Consider the following 22,344-nt stretch of genomic DNA (forward strand, 5'->3'; position numbering starts at 1 on the left):
TAGACTTTCCCGTTGAGATCGCTTCACATTTATTCTTATTTATTACTTTGAGTAAGTCTTTACCCTTTGGTGTTATGAGTCTTGAACCCCATTATGTGTGTTTCGCGTTTAAATCTCCTCACATGATGAACCGATCACCCGCGAATTCAAAAAGTGTAATATATCTTTTCGTTACTCCATTCGCTTAGCTCGGGCATATTTTGACAGATTCATTGTTGGAAACCTACAACACAACAAATCCTACTTCTCAGTATTAATAGCTCAAGTATCCTACTATTGCAGACTTCTTTCTTAAAAAAAAGAAGAATTATTCTAAATAGTGGAAGTGTATACTAAACCCATCAAATTTTGGGTAGTATATATTTAAAAAATATATTTTAGTTGTTATAATTTAACATAACTATTTATTATATGGTGCAGATAAATAAATATTGATGGTCGGTAACTCGCAAAGTTCTATTTTATTTACTATTTAGTTTGTTTACTAATAATATTGGCTATGAGTACGTGTGCTTGGTTGTATAGTAATTTCCAGCCACTTTTAGTCTGTCAAAAAGTAACTAACTTCGCAAAAAAATAATTACTAAATTCACTAGACAGTTCGGACTGGGAATAGCGAACCGAGTATATTGTGTTTTGGGGGACTATATAGACCAATAACTGCCAGGTCATAGTTCTTGGTTCTAACGTTTACCATCGTTGCGTGAATATCTTCAGCTTCTTCATAATGCAATACGATTAGGTTCTCCCGAATGTTATCCAACCCATTCCTGAAATCTTATAAATCAATTGAGCTTTCTGTCCATTTTACATTCTCGCAATTCTGTTCATTCGTTTCAAAATATTCCTTCTGTCTTTTATATACCACTTTCTATTTTCTTTTTATCACACCGGCTTTCTCAGTTCTTTTTAATGTCACACTGACTTCTCTCTAATTTAGATGCAATATTACCTACATAAAAAAGTTATTCATTTATTTAATGCCTGATAGTACAAGATCCCAATGCAGGATCACTACGTTCATAACGTAATTCATCAAACTCATATTTTACATACATTTAAAATTAGGAGAATACATTGATAATAGGTTGCCAGTCAAAAAGTGACGCAAATAGTTTTAATTCAGTTAATACTAATTAGTTTTTGACAAATATTGTATTTTGTTCATTTATTTTTTAAATAAAATACGCTGCTCATGACGTATATGAATATTTTTTATACTTTTGTACTTTTTTATACTTTACTACTGTGTATTAGTATTGTTTTAGCAGTATTCCATTGTTTGGATATGTTGCCTACGAATAGACATTTATTAAATAGTATTTTTAGATATGTGATGGCTTCTTCTCCGCCTTCCTTCAGCATTTCTGCTAGCATTCCATCGCTTCCAGGAGCTTTATTCCTTTTTATTTCTTTTATGACCCTTTCTATTTCTTCGTGGCTTATTTCGGGCATCACTTCTGATTATATCTGCCTTTTCAAGTTCTGCTTTGAGGAGTTAGGGAATCGTTTCTGGAACGATACAGATCGGCGTAGAACTTTTCAATTGAGTTTGCTATATCAGATTTACTTTTTTCTAGTTGTCCTTGTTCATTTTTAATGGTTATTATGTTTTTATTTCCTACTTTCGGTTTGGTGCATTTGAGACTTCGGTTTTTCCCTATGACTTGTTCTATACGGTCTTCTTGATGTTTTTTAATGTCCTCTTTTATCTGTTTTCTTATTACTCGATTAAGTTCCTTAAATTCTGCAGTGTCTCTTTTTTTGTCTCAGAAGATCTTTTCTTTGTTTCAGCTTGTTTTGTGATTCTACACTTATTTTGGATTTTCGTTTTCTGTTAGCGGTTTTCCACTTCTGAGCTTGCATTTAATAGTTCTTTTGTTATGACTTCATTAATTTTATTTAAGTTAAGTTTATCTAGATTTAATACTTTCACAGGTTTTAACTTGCTTTTATATTGTTCTGTATGAGATTTTAGTTTATCTGTATCTAAATTCCAAGTTTTTCTAAATTTATTTCTATTTTTATTATGTTTTATCTCTAATTTGGCTCTAACTATTCGGTGATCGCTACTTACTGACGCCGTATTTATTACTGTTACGTCCTGTATGATATCTGTTTTGTTACACAGTATGTAATCAGAAACCAAGGTTTCACCTCTCTCATTTCTAACTCTAGAGCCGAATTGTCCTATACTGTTTCCGGTTTTTTCAAGTGTTTGTTCGATCTTAGCTTTGAAGTTTCCTATTATCATCGTATACGTGCTGAGATAATTCGTGCTAGTTTCTGCAACTTTCTCATAAAATTTGTCTATCTCTTCATCGGGATGTTCTGCGGTTGGAGAGTATACTTGAATAGTTTTCAGGGAGATGTTCTCGTTTACATTTAGCCTAATCATTGCAATTCTTTCAGATATTCCTACGAATTGCTCTACTGCTCTACTTTATGTGCATGTTTCTTGGAAATTAGAAATCCTACGCCTCAAGGCTTTGTTCTCCTCGCCCTTTGTAATATAGGATGTTATCGGACTCTAGTGTTATGCACTCTTCCCCTTTTCTTTTTACCTCTGCTAGACCAATTATGTCCTATTTTAAGTCCTTGATGTCTTCTTCGAGTTCGTAGACTTTTTCATCTTTGCTTAAGGACCTTATATTTAGAGTTGCGATGTTCAATCGTGTGGTTTTTGGCGATTTCTTGCTTCACCCAGATTCCATGAAGCTGTCCTTTTTCCAAATGGTGGGATTTGTCATTGCTGTATGGTCTACCCACCTGGGGACCCATTCCTTTTGTTTTAAATATCGCCATATTTCTGTTAGGAGGTTTTTTAGTCTTAAAACACCACGCTAGCTAGACGGGTTAGTGAGTGATTTTATACAATCCCTAAAATCAAGGAATTGCCACTTCCGCCATCCACACCGTACCGAAGGTATTCTTCTCCGCCGTGGCTGCCGTTGTGGACTTCATCCGTGACCCTGGACAAGGGAGCCAAAGCAGGTACTAGTTTCCCGGGTCAGGAAACACCTGACTCATTGAGGGCAGGGATTGATTCATTTTCCCTGGTAGGACTATCCAAAGGAGTTCCTACCCGCTACCCTAAATATTGGCATAATTGCTGTATATTCTGTACCAAATAGCACTCTAATACGGGTTATTACATTTTCAGCATTTAGTTTACCATGTACTGTTGACCTGAAGATGCATAGCAAATTATGGTATGCGAAACCGGTTGTTGGTGGTAGAATAAATTGATTGTGAGTGTTATTCTTATTTCTTTTTACCCATTTGGAGTGGACTCACACAAGCAACATGTTCAAGATTTGAAAAAAGAAATTTTGAAAATGTTATTATTTCCTTCATTTTAAAAATGCAATTGATAGTATATTCTTAAATAATTGAAACTATTCCGATGTTTTGTTAACGCCACAGAATAATAAACAATCAGAATGCCCACTGTGCTTGTCAAGATAAGTACGCACATCTCGTTCGCGCAGACGGAATTAGCCATGTTTTAAACGGAACCAGTGCTAGTGACATTTTATCTGGTGTGCATAGAAAAATTAACCCGGCTTAATTAATTTACAATATACATAGACATAATATGCACTATTTTATTCGTACTTTTAGTTAAACAATAGATTAAATTATTTCAAATTTACTAAATTATTAATTTCTAAAAATTTAAATTACAGTTCTGTCGTAGCTTGTCACAAATTTCTTAATCTGAGTCTATGTTTGCGTTTAAAATAATGGCGATCGCATGCTGACACACTTCAAAGGCGGCATTTGAGAGTGGACGTTCTGATTGTTAAAATTATATTTATTCTGTGGTAATGCTGTGGGATTCTGACGTCGTAAATCTTGAATTACGTGACATAATTTTTTTTTGAAAAATTCTACTATAAATGTAAAAATGAATGACAGTGAAGTGAAGTCACTTGTCACACACACAGTGACACCACTTGTACTTGACCACTTGGCAAATCAAATTTAATTTATTTAATATTTAATAACATGGAAGTAAAACAAGAATCTAGTGAGAAAACTTGTAAAATAGAAACAGAGACTTTTGATAGTCCCTTGGATACCTTCAAAATTGAAATTAAGGAAGAACCCAAGAAAGAAAGTGCATATGACGCATTTTTTCCTTTAGACTCAAATGAATGCCTCCTAAACACTGAAGTAGAACAAGATGAATATAAATGTACACATACACTTTTTGAAGAAGAGCAAACAACCAATGAAGAAAGTAAGTAAATAACATTAATATGCTAAAAAATTATATTTTGGGGAAGTTCATTATTACTTAAGTTAAAGGTTTTGTAGTACATTATATTTATAGTTGATTTTATATATAATATGATATATTGTTGATTTTGTATATAAATGTTTAATGAATCAATTAATTATAGAGATTGCATGTGTAGCTTATGTTATAAAGTATATGGTTAAACAAAGAACAAACTATATTGATATTATCATTTTTGCATAGTATTAATGGATTTTTCGACATAATGTAAAGTTCTGAAATAATGACAATGTAATGTTGTTACTTATTAGCACTGTGTTTCAAAAATATAAATTATTCTATAATTCAGACGTGGTACTAGTGGAGCCAGAGGGTACAACTTCTAAGGACCTGAAATTTATATCAATGAATTCTGCTCCACTTACTGATTATTATCCAATTATTTTTATTGGGTGCTCATCAAAATTGTTTTTTATGTGATTTCCATTTAAAATGTCTTGTTTTTAAAACCCACCACCATTATAACCCATGAAACAACAAGTAATGATAACCCTTACATTTGGATATTCTCAAAGGGTTGCCAGGCCAGTTTTTATTTATTCAATAGATTTGATATATAAGAAAATGATAACTTGAGCACTGATATAAAAATAACTTTTGAACATGATTTTATCATTATAGATTTTTCAGTAGAGCTTTATATTGTTTCAGTAGATGGAAGTTGAATTAAGTAGATCTACTAGACCTGGTAACACTAGGTAAAGTATTTTAACCAGTGTTGCCATATTTATACAAAATATGTTTTAAGATTTTATTCTTACCCACTTTTTAACAAAAAATACTGCCTTGTTAGCAGGTTTAGGTTATATTTGGCTAGGTTACGTTTGCTATGTTCATCATTTTAACAAAAGATTACTGCCTTGTTAGTAGGTTTAGGTTAGATTTGGTAAGGTTAGGTTTGTTTACTTTCATCATACAGTCTTCTGCATCCAAAGTTGAAGATAGGTCTCCCTTAATTTCTTCCAGTTGTAACAGTCTTGAGCTTTCTGCAGCCAATTCTCAGCGATGGTTTTGATGTCATCTGCCTGTTATGTAGCTGGTCTACCTCTGCTTCTTCTGTCTGCTCGTGGTCTCCACACTAATTTTTAACCCTCACGCCATTTCACTGGTATTGTATTTTACATTTTTCTCTATAGTGGAATGCTGAAACAAGCGTCACGGAACTAGCGCCACAAGGTGCACTTGTCACAAGTAGTGCCATGGAATAGTGCTGCCGTCCTAACATGAAAGGTCCTATCTGCAAAATTTAGGTTTTGAGAAAATCCAGTTTTTGTTTCTTTTCATTGTATAACGCTTGGTAATTTAAGAAACTTTTTATGTTTTATTTTATATATTATGTCGGAGAATAGAATTTAATTGCTCGTCATAATTTTGATTTATTCTTTCCAGGTTAGTCGATTTTTGATTATATTGTCACTTAGGACAATTTAACTTAGTGTATATGAAGTAGGTTTTTTTGCATAACTTACTGAAATTGTCCTAAATGAAACTGAAATTCCAATGAACTGAACACTTTTAATTTTATTATAATAAGTTTTACACTTAATACACAATTTACATCGTAATATATGTAACATAAATGATATGTATCGACAAAAATAATAAAATAATACAAAATCATTTTCTTCCTTAAAAGCATGTTTGTTAACCGGCAAATCTTCTCAACATTATATCTCAAATTATATCTAAATTATCTTTTCAAAATACGATTTTGAGGAATGAATGAGGAATGAGGATAGATTTTTTTCTATCTAAAGTTACACCGCGACATGTATTACGAATCTGGGTACTCGTTAGTCTACCCTTAACGTATCTCATTATAAAAATATCTTTTAAATCAATAAAATTGTTTTCAAATTCTGTTTTGTAATAATTTCTTCTTTTAAAATGACAAAATATATCTTTTAAGTAAACGCTAGAAATCAGCTTGTGTAACTTATATTTGGAGGTACAGTCAGTGAAGTTAAAAAGTAGCATTTTTATTAAATTAACTTTGATGAATTGGCTTGTTTTACCGTTTCGAAAAAATCGTCAAAATCGTATACTTTTTTTTATTTTGGAGGCAAGCTCAACCTGGCTATGAAATGAATCTGCTGCCATAAAAGTATGACCTGGCTCAAAAAATTTGATTATTATATTTTCTACAGCAATGATTCTATCATTGTCTTTTTCATAGCCAAATGTCGCCAAAAGAAATACACTCTTGGTAATGTTTGATTCTGAGATGTACTTCTTTTTTTCCCAAATTATTTTACGCAGCTCAAAAAAAAACTGTTTTTGGTATTCTTTTCCAATAGCCAGTATTGTGTGTTAATGTCTTTTTGCCTAGTATACGAAATTTTTTCAGCGCAATTGAATTTGAATTTACGTGACTTTTTAACTTTATAAGCTCTTATGTAACTCTCTCTTTTTTGTTTATTTCTTTCGACAAATGGCTCTTCAATTTGTTTTCTTTTTCTTATTTTCCCAGTTTTTGTATACAGTTTACTCTTAGCTTTATCAACTGTGTTGTTTATAATTATTGTGAACTGTAAAATGAATATCTCAAATTAAATCCTGAACGAAGTTAAATTCGTTTTCTTCTGGTTATATAATATATCGGATATTTATTGGACAGCCCAGGTATAAAATCTGGAGCATTTTCTATTTTGGCTAAATACCATAAGTTTACATCTATCGCTGTTCCGGCTAAGTAACGCTACATTGCTACTACCAATGAATATACAGTCCATCTAATTTACTTACCGTTGCACGTCATTATCATTGACAGATATCGAAGTTGACATAGTTGCTAAAGTATAAAAAAATTCTGAATCCATTATTATATATTATCCTATCTATAACTGTTCAAAATAATGAATCGAAGAAGCTACCATCTCTTTACAACGATTATTTAAATTCTTACTTTACATTTTTGAAATAAAACACACTAATTTTGTTCTAAAAAGAACAGATTTTTTTAAATAGGTAATGAAACATATTATTGTGTATTTCTTTAAGTTAACATTAATAGAAATCTTTAAATATTATTTCTACGCGTGTATAATAAAATATGTCTAGTGGCTGTAATGCCAGTGTACTCGGCAAAGTGATTCTAAAAAAGAACACACCTACCGCCTAAATATTTCGTGTTGGTCTCATGTGACCTCACGGGCTATGATGCGGATGACGTGCAGCGGTATGTAAATTAGATGAAATATAAACGCATATGCGTCTATATTTTTTGCTACTACTACAAACACTAATTACAATCAGTTATTGCTTATACATAAGGTAACATTATTAAACTTACCCTTCATCCACTTCTCACAATATATTTACTTAAAATAGAAAAAACATGAGCGTACACCCAATGTCTGATAATAACAAATACCTTTTATAATTAATTATTTCAAGTTATTTTATAAACATGCTTTTGTCGAACTACGCAAAATTGTCCTAACTGATGCCGTTCAGTATAGAATGCTACCTTAAACAGTCCTAACTGCATTTCTAAAGTAAAAACGGACAACTTTTCTTAGCATATGTGAGATAGGACAATTTATGTTAGTAAACATTGCTTTTTAGTCAGTTAGGACAAACCATTTAGGTATATAATAAGGCACTTAAGACGCTTATAGGACAATTTCATTCTGTACATACATAGATAATATGTTTACGCATGCCATGAGCCAATAAAGTCATTTTACCAAATTTTGCAGATAGGACCTTTCATATTAGGACGGCAGAGTGGGTCTTCACATTGATTCACTACTCTCGATTAATTCATTTCTGGTCATCATAGAGTTACTCTAAGCAGGTTTAAATTAAAAACTACATGAAAAATAACTAACAAAATACAGACATTAAATGACAAGTAAAAAAATAAAAGTACCTATATCTGTCAATAACAGATAGTAAAACAAACAGAAAAATAAAAGATTGATACTAAAGTTTGATTCCTAAAGATTCTCGAATGTCAAATTTCATAATAAATGTTAAAAATCATAAATGCCATCCCATCAAATTAATAACAATATAAAATCGTCTGTTTAATAACGCTCAATATTATAATCAATTTAAAGTGAACATTAAATAAATTAAAAGTCCACTTTAAGTGTAAATTTCAGTTTCCTTCAAGTTCAAATTAATCCAAAAATGAATTTATATATTTGCGCCACTCAAAAGTTTACAGGAAAAGAATGAATTGTTTAAAATAATATGATGATTTATATTTGTTTGAAAGATTTCGTTTGACAAAAGATACTGTTACATGTCTTTATTTGAATAGATCGAAACTTTTATAAAACTTCGTAACAAAGAGGTAAGTAATATTATTAAGATATAATGAAATTTGTCATCACATTAACATTGGTGGGTAAAAAATCATTAAAAAGTCAAACCAAACAACATTAATGTTCTCATTTATATAGAGAATGTACTAATCAGCACATATTTTTAAGGGAGAAGCTGTTATACCAGTCCAACAGTTATTTTTAGCATGAATATTTTTTACATCTTCTTCTTCTTCATGTGCCATCTCCTCTAAGAAGGTTGGCAACTATTATGGCAATTCGCACTTTCGATACCGCTGCTCTAAAGAGGTCAGCAGAAGTACAGTTAAACCAAGCTCTCAAATTGTTTAACCAGGAGATGCGTCGTCTTCCGCGACTTCTACCCTGTATTATTCCTTGTATTATTAATTGCAGCAAGTTATAATGCTCGCCCCTCATGACATGTTCCAGATATTGCAGTTTTCTGACTTTAATTGTATTTAAAACCTCTTTATCTTTTCCCATTCTTCTTAACACCTCGACATTCGTGACTCTATCCACCCAACTTATTCTTAGTATCCTTCTGTAGGCCCATAACTCGAAGGCTTCTAATCTGTCCGAAACATCTTTCTTTAATGTCCAAGCCTCCAACCCATAAAATAATACGGAGAACATGTAGCATCTCAGAAGTCTTATCTTTAAAGAAATTGAAATGTCCCTGCTGCAGAGTACTTTTTTCAGTTTGTTGAAAGAATTTCTTGCCTGTTTTATTCTTGCCTTAATCTTTTCTGTGTACTCATTATTTTCGTTAATTATTGTACCCAGATATTTATATTTTTCAACTTTTTTAATTTGTTCTCCATGTATTGTTATGTTTTCTTGGCGCTGTTGGGCTTTGGTAATTATCATAAATTGTGTCTTTTTTTGTGTGTAGGGACAGTCCGTTTTCTTCACTGACTTCTACCACTCTGTCAACCATTTGTTGTAAATCCTCAAGACATTCTGCTAATAAAATAGTGTCGTCAGCAAACCGTATATTATTGATTGGTCGTCCATTTACTTTTATTCCCCTAGTTAGTTCTTCTAGTGCTTCCTGGATTATTTCCTCTGAATACAAATTGAACAAAGTAGGAACAGGACACAGCCCTGCCTGACGCCCCTCTCAATCTGTATTTCATTTGAAAATACCTTGTTCTCTTTTACCACAGCGATCTGATTATAATAGACAGTGCTCTCATATCTAAGTTTTTCTTATCAAGTAATTCGATAAAACGGTTATGTCTGACCTTATCGAAGGCTTTGTTGTAATCCAAGAAACACATATATACTGGCTGATTAACATCCATGCACCTTTGCACAAGTACATTCACAGCGAACAGGGCTTCCCTCATTCCTAGTGCATTTCTATATTCTATTTTTACATCTGGAAAAGTGCAAATATCGTTAGTTGACTATATGGGTATATTGAGGGTAACAGCTTCAAGAATTGAAAATATATCAAACAAATGATGAAATGGCCCAAGTTAAAGAAGAGCCAAGCGAATGTCCAAGTTTAAGCCTTTCTATGATTTCTAAGATGCATAACTGCAGTTATTTGTACTTTAATACAAATTGATTCTTATGAAGACACAAAATTTCGGACCAATGCTTTTTAAATGCATTCATTTTTTTCGAATCCTGAGAAAACTAATAAATATTTTTGAAAAATTTATATGCAGAATGAAAGATTACATTATTACCGAGGGCCAAAAGTCCCTTCATCATCAGTTGGCGCTACAGCCCTTCGTGAGCCTTGGCCTGCTTCAAAACATTCTTCCATCCTTCCCTATCGAGTGTCTGTCTTCTCCAGCCCCTCACTCCAATCTCTCTCAGATCTTCCTGTACAGATATCTGAGTTTAGGTCGCCCCCTTCTTCTTCTTCCAACCGGCCTGTTTAGCATAGTTATTTTAGTGGGATCACTTTCATTCATCCGCATAACGTGGCCCACCCACCTTAGGCGGTTTATTTTGATGGTCTTCACAATATCTGCATCACCGAAAAGTCTATAGAGTTCAAAGTTATATCGCCTTCTCCACAGACCCTGTTCGTTTACTCCGCCATATATGGTCCTCAATACTTTTCTTTCAAAGACTCGCAGTAACTCTTCATCTCGGGTCATCCTTGCCCATGTTTCCGATCCGTATGTGAGCACTGGGCGTATTATTGTTTTATAAAGTTTGCACTTTGTTGCTATTGACATACTTCTCGCTCTTAGTTGAGGGCCCAGGCCAAAATAACGGTATATATTTAGTTTTCTGGATGTTAATCAGAAGTCCGATGTTTTCTGCAGCATTTTTGATACGTGTGAAAGCCTCCACTGCTTCATTTTGGGTTCTTCCAATTATGACGATATCATCAGCGTATGCTGATGTCAAAAGTCCCTTAGATAAACAAAAAGTTTTTTTGAATGAGATGTATGAAATTAAAAATTACACTAAATTTTCTCTTCTTTTTCACCCATGTAACTTATTAAAATAAACATAGAAGTTTTCAGGAACTTTCGGCTCTCAGTAATAATGTATTCTTTCATTCTGCGTTTAAATTTTTCAAAAATACTTATTAGTTTTCTCAGGATTCGAAAAAAATGAATGCATTTAAGAAGCATTGGCCCGAAATTTTGCGCTTACCCTCTGAAGGTGCAAATGCAGAAATATATCGTTCAGAATAAGAATTTTTGCATTAAATGTCCAAAATATCAGTGACAAGTTTAAAAAATTAGAAATATTGTTGCAAAATGGCTGGGTTTTGTACATGATCAAACAACATTTTAAGAATAGTGTGGAAAGGCAATAGAGGGTATGTAAATGATTATTTCCAATTTTTAAAAATCGAATCGAAGATTAAATTTAAAAGTAACTATGAATGTAATAGTAGCAACAGCAGTATTTTATAACATCAAAATAGAAAATAGTCTTAAAGCCATAAAATCGAAAAAAGGGGACAATTTCCCCCAATGTCAAGGTGAACATTATTGTGAATTATGTATTAGACAACATTTTCCGGAACTAATGGTTTTTACAATGGTAATTTACAATATATAAGTTTTACACTTACTTTATCCTTTGTCAAGATAAATTTTGTAATATATTATAATGCTTATATTTCAGTAATTTGCGTCTTTATAATTGTACATATATTAATCATAAATATACTAGTTCAGCAATCTCTGTAGGTACTGTGTTCTTAAAATTTGTGTCTAGTTTAGGGGAAGGTGGGGAACCTTGAGACAATTTTTATGTGGACCTCATTTTATTTGTGATTATGACTAATACCTTCTTAAAAAAAACTATAACTCTAATGCAATTTTGGCTTTTTTTAGTGAAGACCTAATTTAATTGTTTCAAGGCTCCCTCTGTAAGGGAGCCTTAAGACATGCGATGGGAGAGTTGAGACAAAAATAAACACATACAATATTTATAAAATAAAGAACAGCTACCCATACTATATTTATAAAATACCTAATCACTTCTGAAAACTACAAAATATTTTCATAATTACTAAAATTAAAAGCAAACGTAAAATTCATCCTATCCGTTCCACTAAGGTAATCAGGTTGCGGAAGTTATTACATCCTCGGAGCTGATTATTCCAATATCCTTCACATCGGGATAACCAAAGTAGCTTCATTTTTTTCTCAGGAAACTGACCTCATGCTCATCACCCTCAGTTTTCAAAATACAACCAACATAATGATAGACTCTGCTTTTAGTGGCAAATCTTACTAAGATGTAGTCACCTGTAACTGGCTTGTTTGAAAAAGGTTCATCAAAAATTTCTTTAGCATCATCATTCACATCAGATATATCTAGACTAGAGTGGGAAGAAGACATGTTAACTGATGATTCTGAAGATGTTGATGTATGACATTGAATCCTACGAGCTCGATTGATTTTCTTAAAAACGCGGCTGTTCTTGTCTAATTTAGTTTTTTTTAGAAATTCATTTTCTCTATTTTCTTTGCTTTTACTACTTTTTTTCTTACATCTTAACTTCCTCATTTCATATGCTTCCTCTATTTGTGTTTTAATGGGAGTGTCTGTAGCGATGATAGCTTTACCTGCTTGTTTATCACGTTTTATTACTTTGCGAGGAGGTGCTTTTGGGTATGGCTGCACATCTTGTGGAGTTAACGGTGTTTGCTTTTCAGGTGTGTGAGGGGTTAATACTGACATATTATGGGAACATGTGGTTGTTTATGGTTTAGGGTAATTTGTTTCTCCTACATGTAAATTTTTGTCAGGTGAAACATTGGGTATTTCGTGGTCAGCCTGTGGTTCTGGTCTATCTGTGACATATGTGCCAGCGAAGTCGGCGTCTGTGAAAAATTAATCTGTGTAAAGGATAAATTCCGGTGCACTGAAACCCTTTTTGTATGTTAACGGAACTAAATGCAAGTGGAAATGCTATGTTAACTATTGTAGGTAAATTATAAATGGTAAGTGGTACTCCTGGATTGCTTCTCATTTGTTCAATATCATAATATGTTTTGAAGGGTCCATATACTGTTCGGTCCAATGGTTGTAGTTTATGACTAGTATGTGGTGGAAACGTTAACATTATAATACCATTCTCTTTACATATATTTAGTCCATTAGGTGACAAATGACTGTCGTGGTTGTCCAAAAGCATCAAAACTGGATTTTCTTTGCTACATTTCACGTATTTTATAAAATGTTTCAGAAACAGCTGAAAATTTTCCATAGTCATCCATCCACTAGGATGAGCAGCTATAAAGGACCCCGGAGGAGCTCCTACCAGCATTTCTTGTCTAGGTTTTACACGGGGAAACACAAAAAACCCAGGCAATTTATGCCTATTGCATTTATTGCACAACACAAAGTAACGGTGGTTCCTCTTTCTCCGCCGGTTACTTTTGAAATTTGCTTAATACCTTTTTTAGCAATTATTTTTGTTGGACGATGTACTGTTGTAATGCCTGTTTCATCTATGTTATAAATAGCTTCGGGACCAAATTTGTATTTATTCATAACAGAATTCAAGTTATCGAAACAATCTGTTACATTCTTTTTGTTAAAAGCCGCCGATCTACTTAAACTTGTTGTTTCAGGTTTCCGTAAAGAGAGATTTTCATGGCGATATAGAAAACCTGTCACTCAATCTTTACTAGTTATGGCCTTACTAGTCCAATTTTGTAGGATTTTTTTATTGTTTGACGTCGCATATAGGAACGCAAATTTGCGCAGAGCTTTTAAGCCTATTCCATAATTTAAACCAGCCAAATCTGTTAAGTACACCTCCAATGCAAGTTCTTCATCATCGAAAAAATTTGGGATGTGTTATATTGGGGCCTAAATTTAAAAGAGTCTCTGTCATCACTTTCATTATACTTCTTGTAATACCTTCGAAGTGTTTCTTTGTCAATGTTGTAAGTTCTGGCAGTTTTTCTTAAGTTTTTTCCTTCATTTTGAATCAGTGTTTGAACTGCAGTTTGTTTGTTTGCACCCTCGTTTATTGGCTGACGTTTTTTGCCTGTTTTGCTTGTCCACCTAAACGGCATTCTGAAAACAAAACCATTTATGCATAAAACGTATTCTTTATTACATAAAGAAATTAAAATAATGTAGCGAGAGCATTGAGACATGTCTCAAAGCTCCCACCTGTATGTTGTCTCAAGCCTCCCTATGCATCAATTAATGAAAAATTCCGTTTTTTCTCGGCAAATTATGGACTTAAATAAACCAATTTATCTTAAAAACAATCTTAATTAACTAACAATTTCGTCTACACACTCACTTTTCTAATTACTACACTACAAACTGATTTAAAACTATCCAAAAACCATACAAAATACTTACTTTTTTCACCTGTAAACACACACAAAATTCTCGAAAATGGCCGATTTCAAGTCAATGTAGAGTGCAACAAATTTAAGTTTGGGAATGTGACGTAGTGTTTAGCGCAGGTGGGCGGACTGTTTCTACTAATGGCGGGCGGAAACAAGTAGATTTAAAATAATTTTTATTTTCATGGTTTTTAATCGTTATGAAGTTTATAGTCAGTTCCACTCGATAAAATAATGAGTAAAATATTAGGAGCACTTTAATAAATAAAAAATTCCTCAATACTTACAATTAATTAACATTTCCACGAAGAAAGGGTTTTAAATTTACAAAAAAATAAGTAAATAGTTTATTTTAACTGATTCAATAATATAGTTATTTATCTAAACAAGAATGCTTTAGTTATAATTCCCCACAAGATCTCTGTTTCTGAATTTGAATCACTGTCCTCATCCTAAAAAATGCTTTCTTCGTATAAACCAGTATTAACAACAAATTGTAAATGGTATAGCATAATGTCTGTTTGTTGTATGGTATTATTGTCGATAGTTACAACAAACAGACACTTACAAATATCTGGGACACGAGATCAAAATAAACAGAGACAATCAAACAAATGAAATACAGAGGCGAATAGGCCTGACATGGGCAGGATTTGGCAAACTAAGCCATATTCTAAAAAGTTCAATTCCCATGTGTCTCAAGCGAAAAGTTTATAACCAATGTGTTTTGCCTGTACAAACTTATGGAGCAGAGACTTTAACACTCACGCAGAAATCTGCGAATAAACTAAGAGTTACACAACGAGCCATGGAACGTGCAATGCTGAATGTGAGCCTCCGAGACCACATAACAAACCGACAAATCAGGCAAAGATCAGAAGTTCAAGACGTCATCGAAAGAACCACGAGACTTAAGTGGAACTGGGCAGGACACTTAGCCAGAACACAAGATGGACGATGGACAAGACGAATTATGGAATGGAGGCCCAGAAATTATAAAAGAAGCCGAGGACGACCACCGACTAGATGGACCGACGACATAAAAAGAGTAGCGGGAAACTGGCTACAAGCGGCCCAGTGTAGAGAACACTGGAAAGAACTGAGGGAGGCCTATGTCCAGCAGTGGACGGGATTGGCTGATTGATGATAGCATAATGTCTAACAAATGTTCGTTTTCGATTTGAGTGTTTTCATATTTTTGTATGTGTGTACATATATTAACCCACTCTTCTATTAACATGTCTAAAAATTTTGTTTTTGCTATATTTTCAACATTATTTATATTAAACGTTGTATTATATGTAGCCACTCTACCTTTTACCAAAGCCCATATTTTTTCAATAAGGTCTAACTCCGAAAGATAGGGAATCAATCGAAGTACTTTATGTCCATGTTGTTAAAGCTCATAATCTAATACATAAACAAGTGGAAAACGTGGTTTATGGGCTTGTATAATTTTATATAACTCCGCTTCGGTTAGTGTTTGTGGAAAAGTAATACTTTTTTCCTATAACCACTTTACCATAATATCTCTTCGGCTAGCAGACGTCACATTTCTTCCATTAGTACATTATGATAGGATGCATTATCAACTATATACCAAAACCGAATTTTTGGGTAAGTTAGGGAAGAGCTGACTTCTGACCCACTTTATAAAATTAAGGTGGTTCATATCGTCATCATAGTTGCCACTCTTGGATCCCAAAAACATAAATGTCATAAAATTATCGTACAAATTAATTTAGAGGATTTTTTGGCGAATTAAAATAATCATTATATATTATTATTATTTTTACTAAATGTTGCTTTACCAAAAACTTTTTGCCGAACGACCTTTTCCTCGTCAACAGAATTTAATTTATTATGAAATTTTAATAGTAATTATGGCTTACAGTACTGTTATTGGTAAATGTTTTTAGGGTCCATTTATTTTTTCGGGAATTCGTATTTACGAGGTCCACGAGGTATCTCTTTGTTTCACTCCTTTTTTTATAATGAGTTCATCTGTTTACCCTCTTTATGTCTTTGTGCTAATTTTGGTAGTTCTCATTGTTTTATTTAACCATTTTCGGAGTTAATGTGGGATTTTTATTTTTTCCTGTGATATCATAGTTTTTTCCTTCTAATCGAATCAAATGCCTGTTTCAAAAGGTGTAGAGTTGTGCATCATAGTGGTCCTCCAATGGTCCTCCGAAAAGGGTTGAGGTCGACCTTGTAAAAGACCTTCTAATTATGAATACAAAGAGATACCTGAAAATGGAACGGATACACGACGACGACCACAACAAAGATATAATCTCCTAAATATTAGAACTGGAAATCATAGTTTTTTCCTTCTAATCGAATCAAAGGCCTGTTTCAAAGGGTGTAGAGATGTGCATCACAAAGTGTCGCTCCTAGTTCTAATTATGAAAACAACGAGATGCCTGAGAATGGAACGGATACACGACGACGACCACAACAAAGAAATAAACTCCTAAATATTGGAACTTAGACTGTGTTAAGCAAAAACATTCGAACAACTAGAAAAAATTGAAATGGATATCAGAGAGGTCCAGGAAATCATGTGGACTGGTACCAGAAACCAAAACGTAGGCAAACTAACAGTGTTTTCTATAGTGGTAGCCTCAACAATCTACATGAATTTGGAACATTTTTGTTATTTTAAACAGTATGCTGGGTTATGTAATGGGTTTTAACCAGTGAATGAAAGAATTTGTTACATGAGGTTTGGTGGGAAATTTTATGATCAATTGGAAACGTTGCTTATATCTTTACCCAAACGAAATACTTACTTATGGGAGGTTTTAATGCTTACGAGAACATTGCAATGATATTGGAATCAGACTATTGGACTTTGTAACATCAAATAACTTTATTAAATCAACCATGTTTGATCATAAAAATATGAAGAAATGCAGTAGAAATGCAGTAAGACTTGAAAGAAACCTGTCGACATTCTTCACAATAAAAAGTGGTCTCCAACAGGGAGTTGCCCTATCCGCACTCATCTTTAATAGCTTTGCAGAGCATCATATGTAAAATGGGACATTTAGTGCGAAATACAACTATTAGTTTCAAAGAAGACTTCATTAAAAAGAATAATTAGTTAAGTAATTGAAGGAAATTTATTTAAAGTATAATTTTAAACAAAAGATATTTTGCAACATATAAAACTTAGAAATTACAATTTTTTTATTACAATAATTATACATGTAGGAATAAACTTTGAAAGGTCAACTTGAGCCATAATTTTACTTTATTTATTATATCCCTTTGTTTCTGCAAAACTTTTTCCAGTCCAGTAAAATGTTTATAGTTGGTTTGTATTTTAGGTTGTTCCCAGGGGAAGAATAGAATGAAAATCATGGAAATGTTACATTCATCTCACAAAGGAAAATATATAGGTCAACACGCTGAAGGAAAAATATTAAATACAAGTATAAAACTTGCAAACAAAAGTGAACATAGACCTTACAAGTGTGAAATTTGTTTAAAGCAGTTTATTACAAAAAGCAACTTAAACAGACATTTGAGATTGCACACTGGAGAAAAACCTCACAAGTGTGAAATTTGTTTAAAGCAGTTTAGTGATCAAAGTAATTTCAAAACACATTTGAGAACACATACAGGAGAAAAACCTCAGAAATGTGAAATTTGTTTTACGGAATTAACTGGGCCAGGAAGTTTGAAAAAGCATTTGAAACTGCACACTGGAGAAATATTTTACGAGTGCGAAATTTGTTCTAAGAAGTTCACTGGATCAGGAAATTTGAAAAAGCATTTGAGACTGCACACTGGAGAAATGCCTTACAAGTGCGAACTTTGTTTTAAGCAATTTAATCAATTAACTAATTTCAAATATCATTTAAGAGTGCACACTGGAGAAAAGCCTTACAAGTGCGAAATTTGTTTTAAGCAATTTACTCAACCAAGTTATTTGAAAACACATATGAGGGTGCACACTGGAGAAACACCTTACAAGTGTGAAATTTGTTTAAAGCAGTTTAGTGAACAAAGTAATTTAAAAACACATTTGAGAACACATACTGGAGAAAAACCTCACAAGTGCGAAATTTGTTTAAAGCAGTTTACTGAACAAAGTAATTTAAAAAAACATTTGAGAACGCATACTGGAGAAAAACCTCACAAGTGTGAAATTTGTTTAAAGCAGTTTAGTGATCAAAGTAATTTAAAAACACATTTAAGAACACATACTGGAGAAAAACCTCACAAGTGCGAAATTTGTTTTAAGAAATTTACTGGATCAGGAAGTTTGAAAACGCATTTGAAACTGCACACTAGAGAAATGTCTTACAAGTACGAAATTTGTTTTAAGAAATTTACTGGACCAGGAAGTTTGAAAAAGCATTCGAGACTGCACACTGGAAAAATGCCTTACAAGTGCGAACTTTGTTTTAAGCAATTTAATCAAGTAACTAATTTGAAATCACATTTGAGAGTGCACACTGGAAAAACACCTCACAAGGGTTAAATTTGTTTTAAGCAGTTTATTGCTAAATGTAATTTAAAAATCCATTTAAGAATACACAATGGAGAAACACCTCACAAGTGTGATATTTGTTTTAAGCAGTTTACTACAAAATATCATTTAAAAATACATTTGGGAATGCACACTGGAGAAAAACCACGTGTGAAATTTGTTTAATAAGTTTACTTCCAAAAGTAATTTAAAAATGCATTTGAGAATGCACACGGGAGAAGAACCTCACAAGTGTGAAATATGTTTTAAGAAATTTACTGTATCGGGAAGTTTAAAAAAGCATTTGATGTCTTTGATGCTCTGATGCCCTGGCAAACAGACAAGCTCTTAACGTTTTTCCGGTCTCCCAGTTCATTCAGTTCTCTGATGCAGTCCCACACTAGTCTGGACGTGAATTCCTGATACGTCAGTGCTACAAAACGATACAATTCCTTAACAAGGCAAAGCATTAGCTAATTCTTGGATTTTTGGAGTATATCCCTGGCCTCACATCCTCTCTAGTCTTGTATCTGTCTGTATATGAGATCTAGCCCTGTTGGTTGTAATAATACCTGTTTCTCCATACATCCCTGTCTGGAATGTATGGAGGAATCCCTGTAGGAATTCGTACAATTATATCTTTTTGTGATCCGTTTCCACATTAATTCAAATTTATGTCCAGACTGTCAAAAAGAAGGTAATCTAGATCACATTTTCTTAGAATGTAAAAAATACACAAAACAAACTGAAATTCTAATAAAAAATTTACTCAACATCAAAATTTTTCCTCCGTACAATATGTGCTATCTGCTATCTCTAAATGTAAGAGTTGTAAATGAATGTTTGATGGAATTTATTTGCAAAAGTAAGCTTAATATTTAACTGTAATTAGAATCCTAACCTCTGTTATACCCCATTCGTTATTACCTTTTATCCGTGACCCAATCTAGTTTATCTTAAAAGCAATGTCTTGATGGGTCCCTAGACGAGCAACGACTGTCCATGTTTTATCTCTATCCTATCCTTAATAATAATTTTAATGCTTAAAATTTGTAATGCTACTTAAGTTTGAAATTTATATTATCTTTTTATATTGTACTACACAATCTTCTTTCTGGGTAAAATATTTTCATGTTGTGACTGGCTGTATGGCACTTGCCTATGCCTATGTTTCCACATTAAAGATGTCCTTCGTCGCAGTCCTTGTTAGGGATGGGAAAAACCTACCGGTTTTAACCGAAAACCGGTTTTTTTACTTCGCAATAACCGGTTTTATCGGTTGTTTTTTTGTTCCGGTTATAACCGGTTTTTTATTTTTAAAGTAAAAACCGGTTATTAGGTTTTTACGGTGATTAGGATTAGGTTACGTATTTTTTTTTGATCCCAATCATAATTATTATTTTCAAGTAATTATTCCAAACAAAACCATAATTCAAATTTTATTTTATTTTATAAATACAGAAGCAAACTGAAAGTGCAAACTCTCATCAGCCAGAAATAATATTTCGTTATAGTTCTATAAGTTTTATTATAATATTTCGTTAAAAAGGTATTTGTAATCATATTTACATAAGAAGTGATCTGGTACATCATCTATTTTTCACACTTGACTCTTGACATTGAAAGTGGGTGAATGGCTTTTTCTGATTACCAAAAATAATGTTCTGACTATAAATATCGTACCGTTTACGAATACGAATCTCCAAGGATTCCCCTACGTTTTCAAAACGATACACCCATACAGGAAGTATTAAATGAGTTAAAATGTACCTATTATACAAATATACAAACGTGTTAAAAGTAATACATGACAATTTTTTTTGATGGTAGTAAAAATAAAAGATGAATTGCATTATTCAATTTGTTTTTAAGTAAAATATTTATGTTGATATTATTTTTTTTAAATCCCATTTGAAAGAGTCTGGGAAATTTTTTATAAGTTGAAATGGTTGGGGTGGGGAATTTTTTGGGTTTGGGAGGAGAGGAAAATTTGTGGGTATTTTTAGAGGATTATATTTTTAAATGGAAAATTAAATTTGCATAATTGAATACAATAATTGCATATTATATTCTACTCTCATTATATTCACTGACAATAGAACCTGAATTATTTTAGCGCTCTCTGTTGAGCAGTAGTATAATAATTTTGGTTTACTGCTCTCTGCATCTGACTACAACCAGATGGAATTCTGTCTACCATATGCTTAAAAGATTCACACTAATGTCCCCATATATAGCTGCAATATTGGCAGATCCCTCGATTAAAAAAGCACCAAGGATGATTTCTGGTTCAGATATAAAACTAATCACTGAAATTGTAAGCATTTTATCGCCTTTCGATGAGGCCACAAAGGAGATCTCGGGTTCCCAGTACATTACTGCTAGCTTTGTTATCCCCCTTGTGTATATTATCGAAAGATTTTTAAAAAACTTCAAGCCAAACCTTAGTACAGCTTAAAAGTTATGCCAAAAGCTTATAACTAGCCTTTAAGAGAGGGGCACTAAGCTTTTACGAAATCCCCTGCTTTGCCATGCTACAATCACGGACACGAGGTTCAAAAAACTATATCTGAATCCGTATATAGCGGAGACAGTCACATCCAATTTAGGCTCGGAAGTTAAGACGTACCTTACCGAAAACGGAAAACTTTCTCCTTCCTGCTCCTTCCAGAATGAAGAAGCCAAAGTGAGTTTAAAATCAAACCCTCTTTGGTCTTCACACGATCTGGAGTTGCTGCACAGTGGTTTCAGTTCAAGTTCTTAGGACACACAGATTCAAAGTTCTTTTTCAAATGAACTGACTCTATATCTGCAGCGGCCTTTGCTGCCAAGTGATCCGTTTTCATTCTGGGATCAGAACAGAAACTGTATGCCAGGCTTGGCTTTTATAGCTAAAAAAATACATGTCGTTGGTCGGAAGTTCGGTGGCATCAGAGAGACTGGTTTCATCATTGAATGATATTGTGTCAGATGAGAGAAGCCGCTTAACCGACCAACATATATGAACGAGTTTTTCTCAATAGGCTTCATGAAAAATACTGGCCAACATAATGCTAAATCCATTTCATATAATATAACCTATTTGTAACCTTCTAACCTATACTTTTTTACTTAAAATATTACTTCATATTCTTTTATTGTATATTATTGCAATATGTATATATTAATCTTACGCTATATTATATTTAATAATAATCACTAAATATATATTAATAATAAAATAATAAATAAATATAATAATTAATAGAATAAAATGGTTTTATTAAAAATTGTGTTTTATTTATATTGATATTGATGTTCTTTCGATAGTACTAATTTTGATCATATTGATATCGAGTCGAATGAAGTATCGCAAACTAAAGTGCATTGTAAATGTAACTTTGTAACTATTGGATTAAAAAAACCGAAAACCGGTTTTTGGAAAAACCGGTTTTTGGAAAAACCGGTTTTTTGGCCGGT

At 32.8% G+C, this 22,344-nt stretch overlaps 1 protein-coding gene across 3 annotated transcripts in view; it reads left to right on the top strand.

Moving 5' to 3' along the window:
* Positions 1-3,545: 3,545 nt before the first annotated feature.
* Positions 3,546-22,344, top strand: part of LOC140443663 (uncharacterized) — a 97,449-nt gene continuing 78,650 nt past the window's right edge. The window contains exons 1-2 of one of the 3 annotated variants that reach the window (XM_072535034.1): positions 3,546-4,246; positions 17,738-22,129. In XM_072535034.1, the coding sequence (XP_072391135.1) occupies positions 4,012-4,246; positions 17,738-18,897 (1,395 nt within the window). In that variant the 5' untranslated portion in view covers positions 3,546-4,011 and the 3' untranslated portion in view covers positions 18,898-22,129. Of the gene's footprint in view, positions 4,247-17,737; positions 22,130-22,344 lie in introns of those variants that run through there. The other 2 variants (XM_072535033.1, XM_072535037.1) reach the window with 2 other exon arrangements.

This window comes from Diabrotica undecimpunctata, chromosome 6 (genome assembly GCF_040954645.1).
Source record: "Diabrotica undecimpunctata isolate CICGRU chromosome 6, icDiaUnde3, whole genome shotgun sequence".
Classification (NCBI taxonomy): domain Eukaryota; kingdom Metazoa; phylum Arthropoda; class Insecta; order Coleoptera; family Chrysomelidae; genus Diabrotica; species Diabrotica undecimpunctata.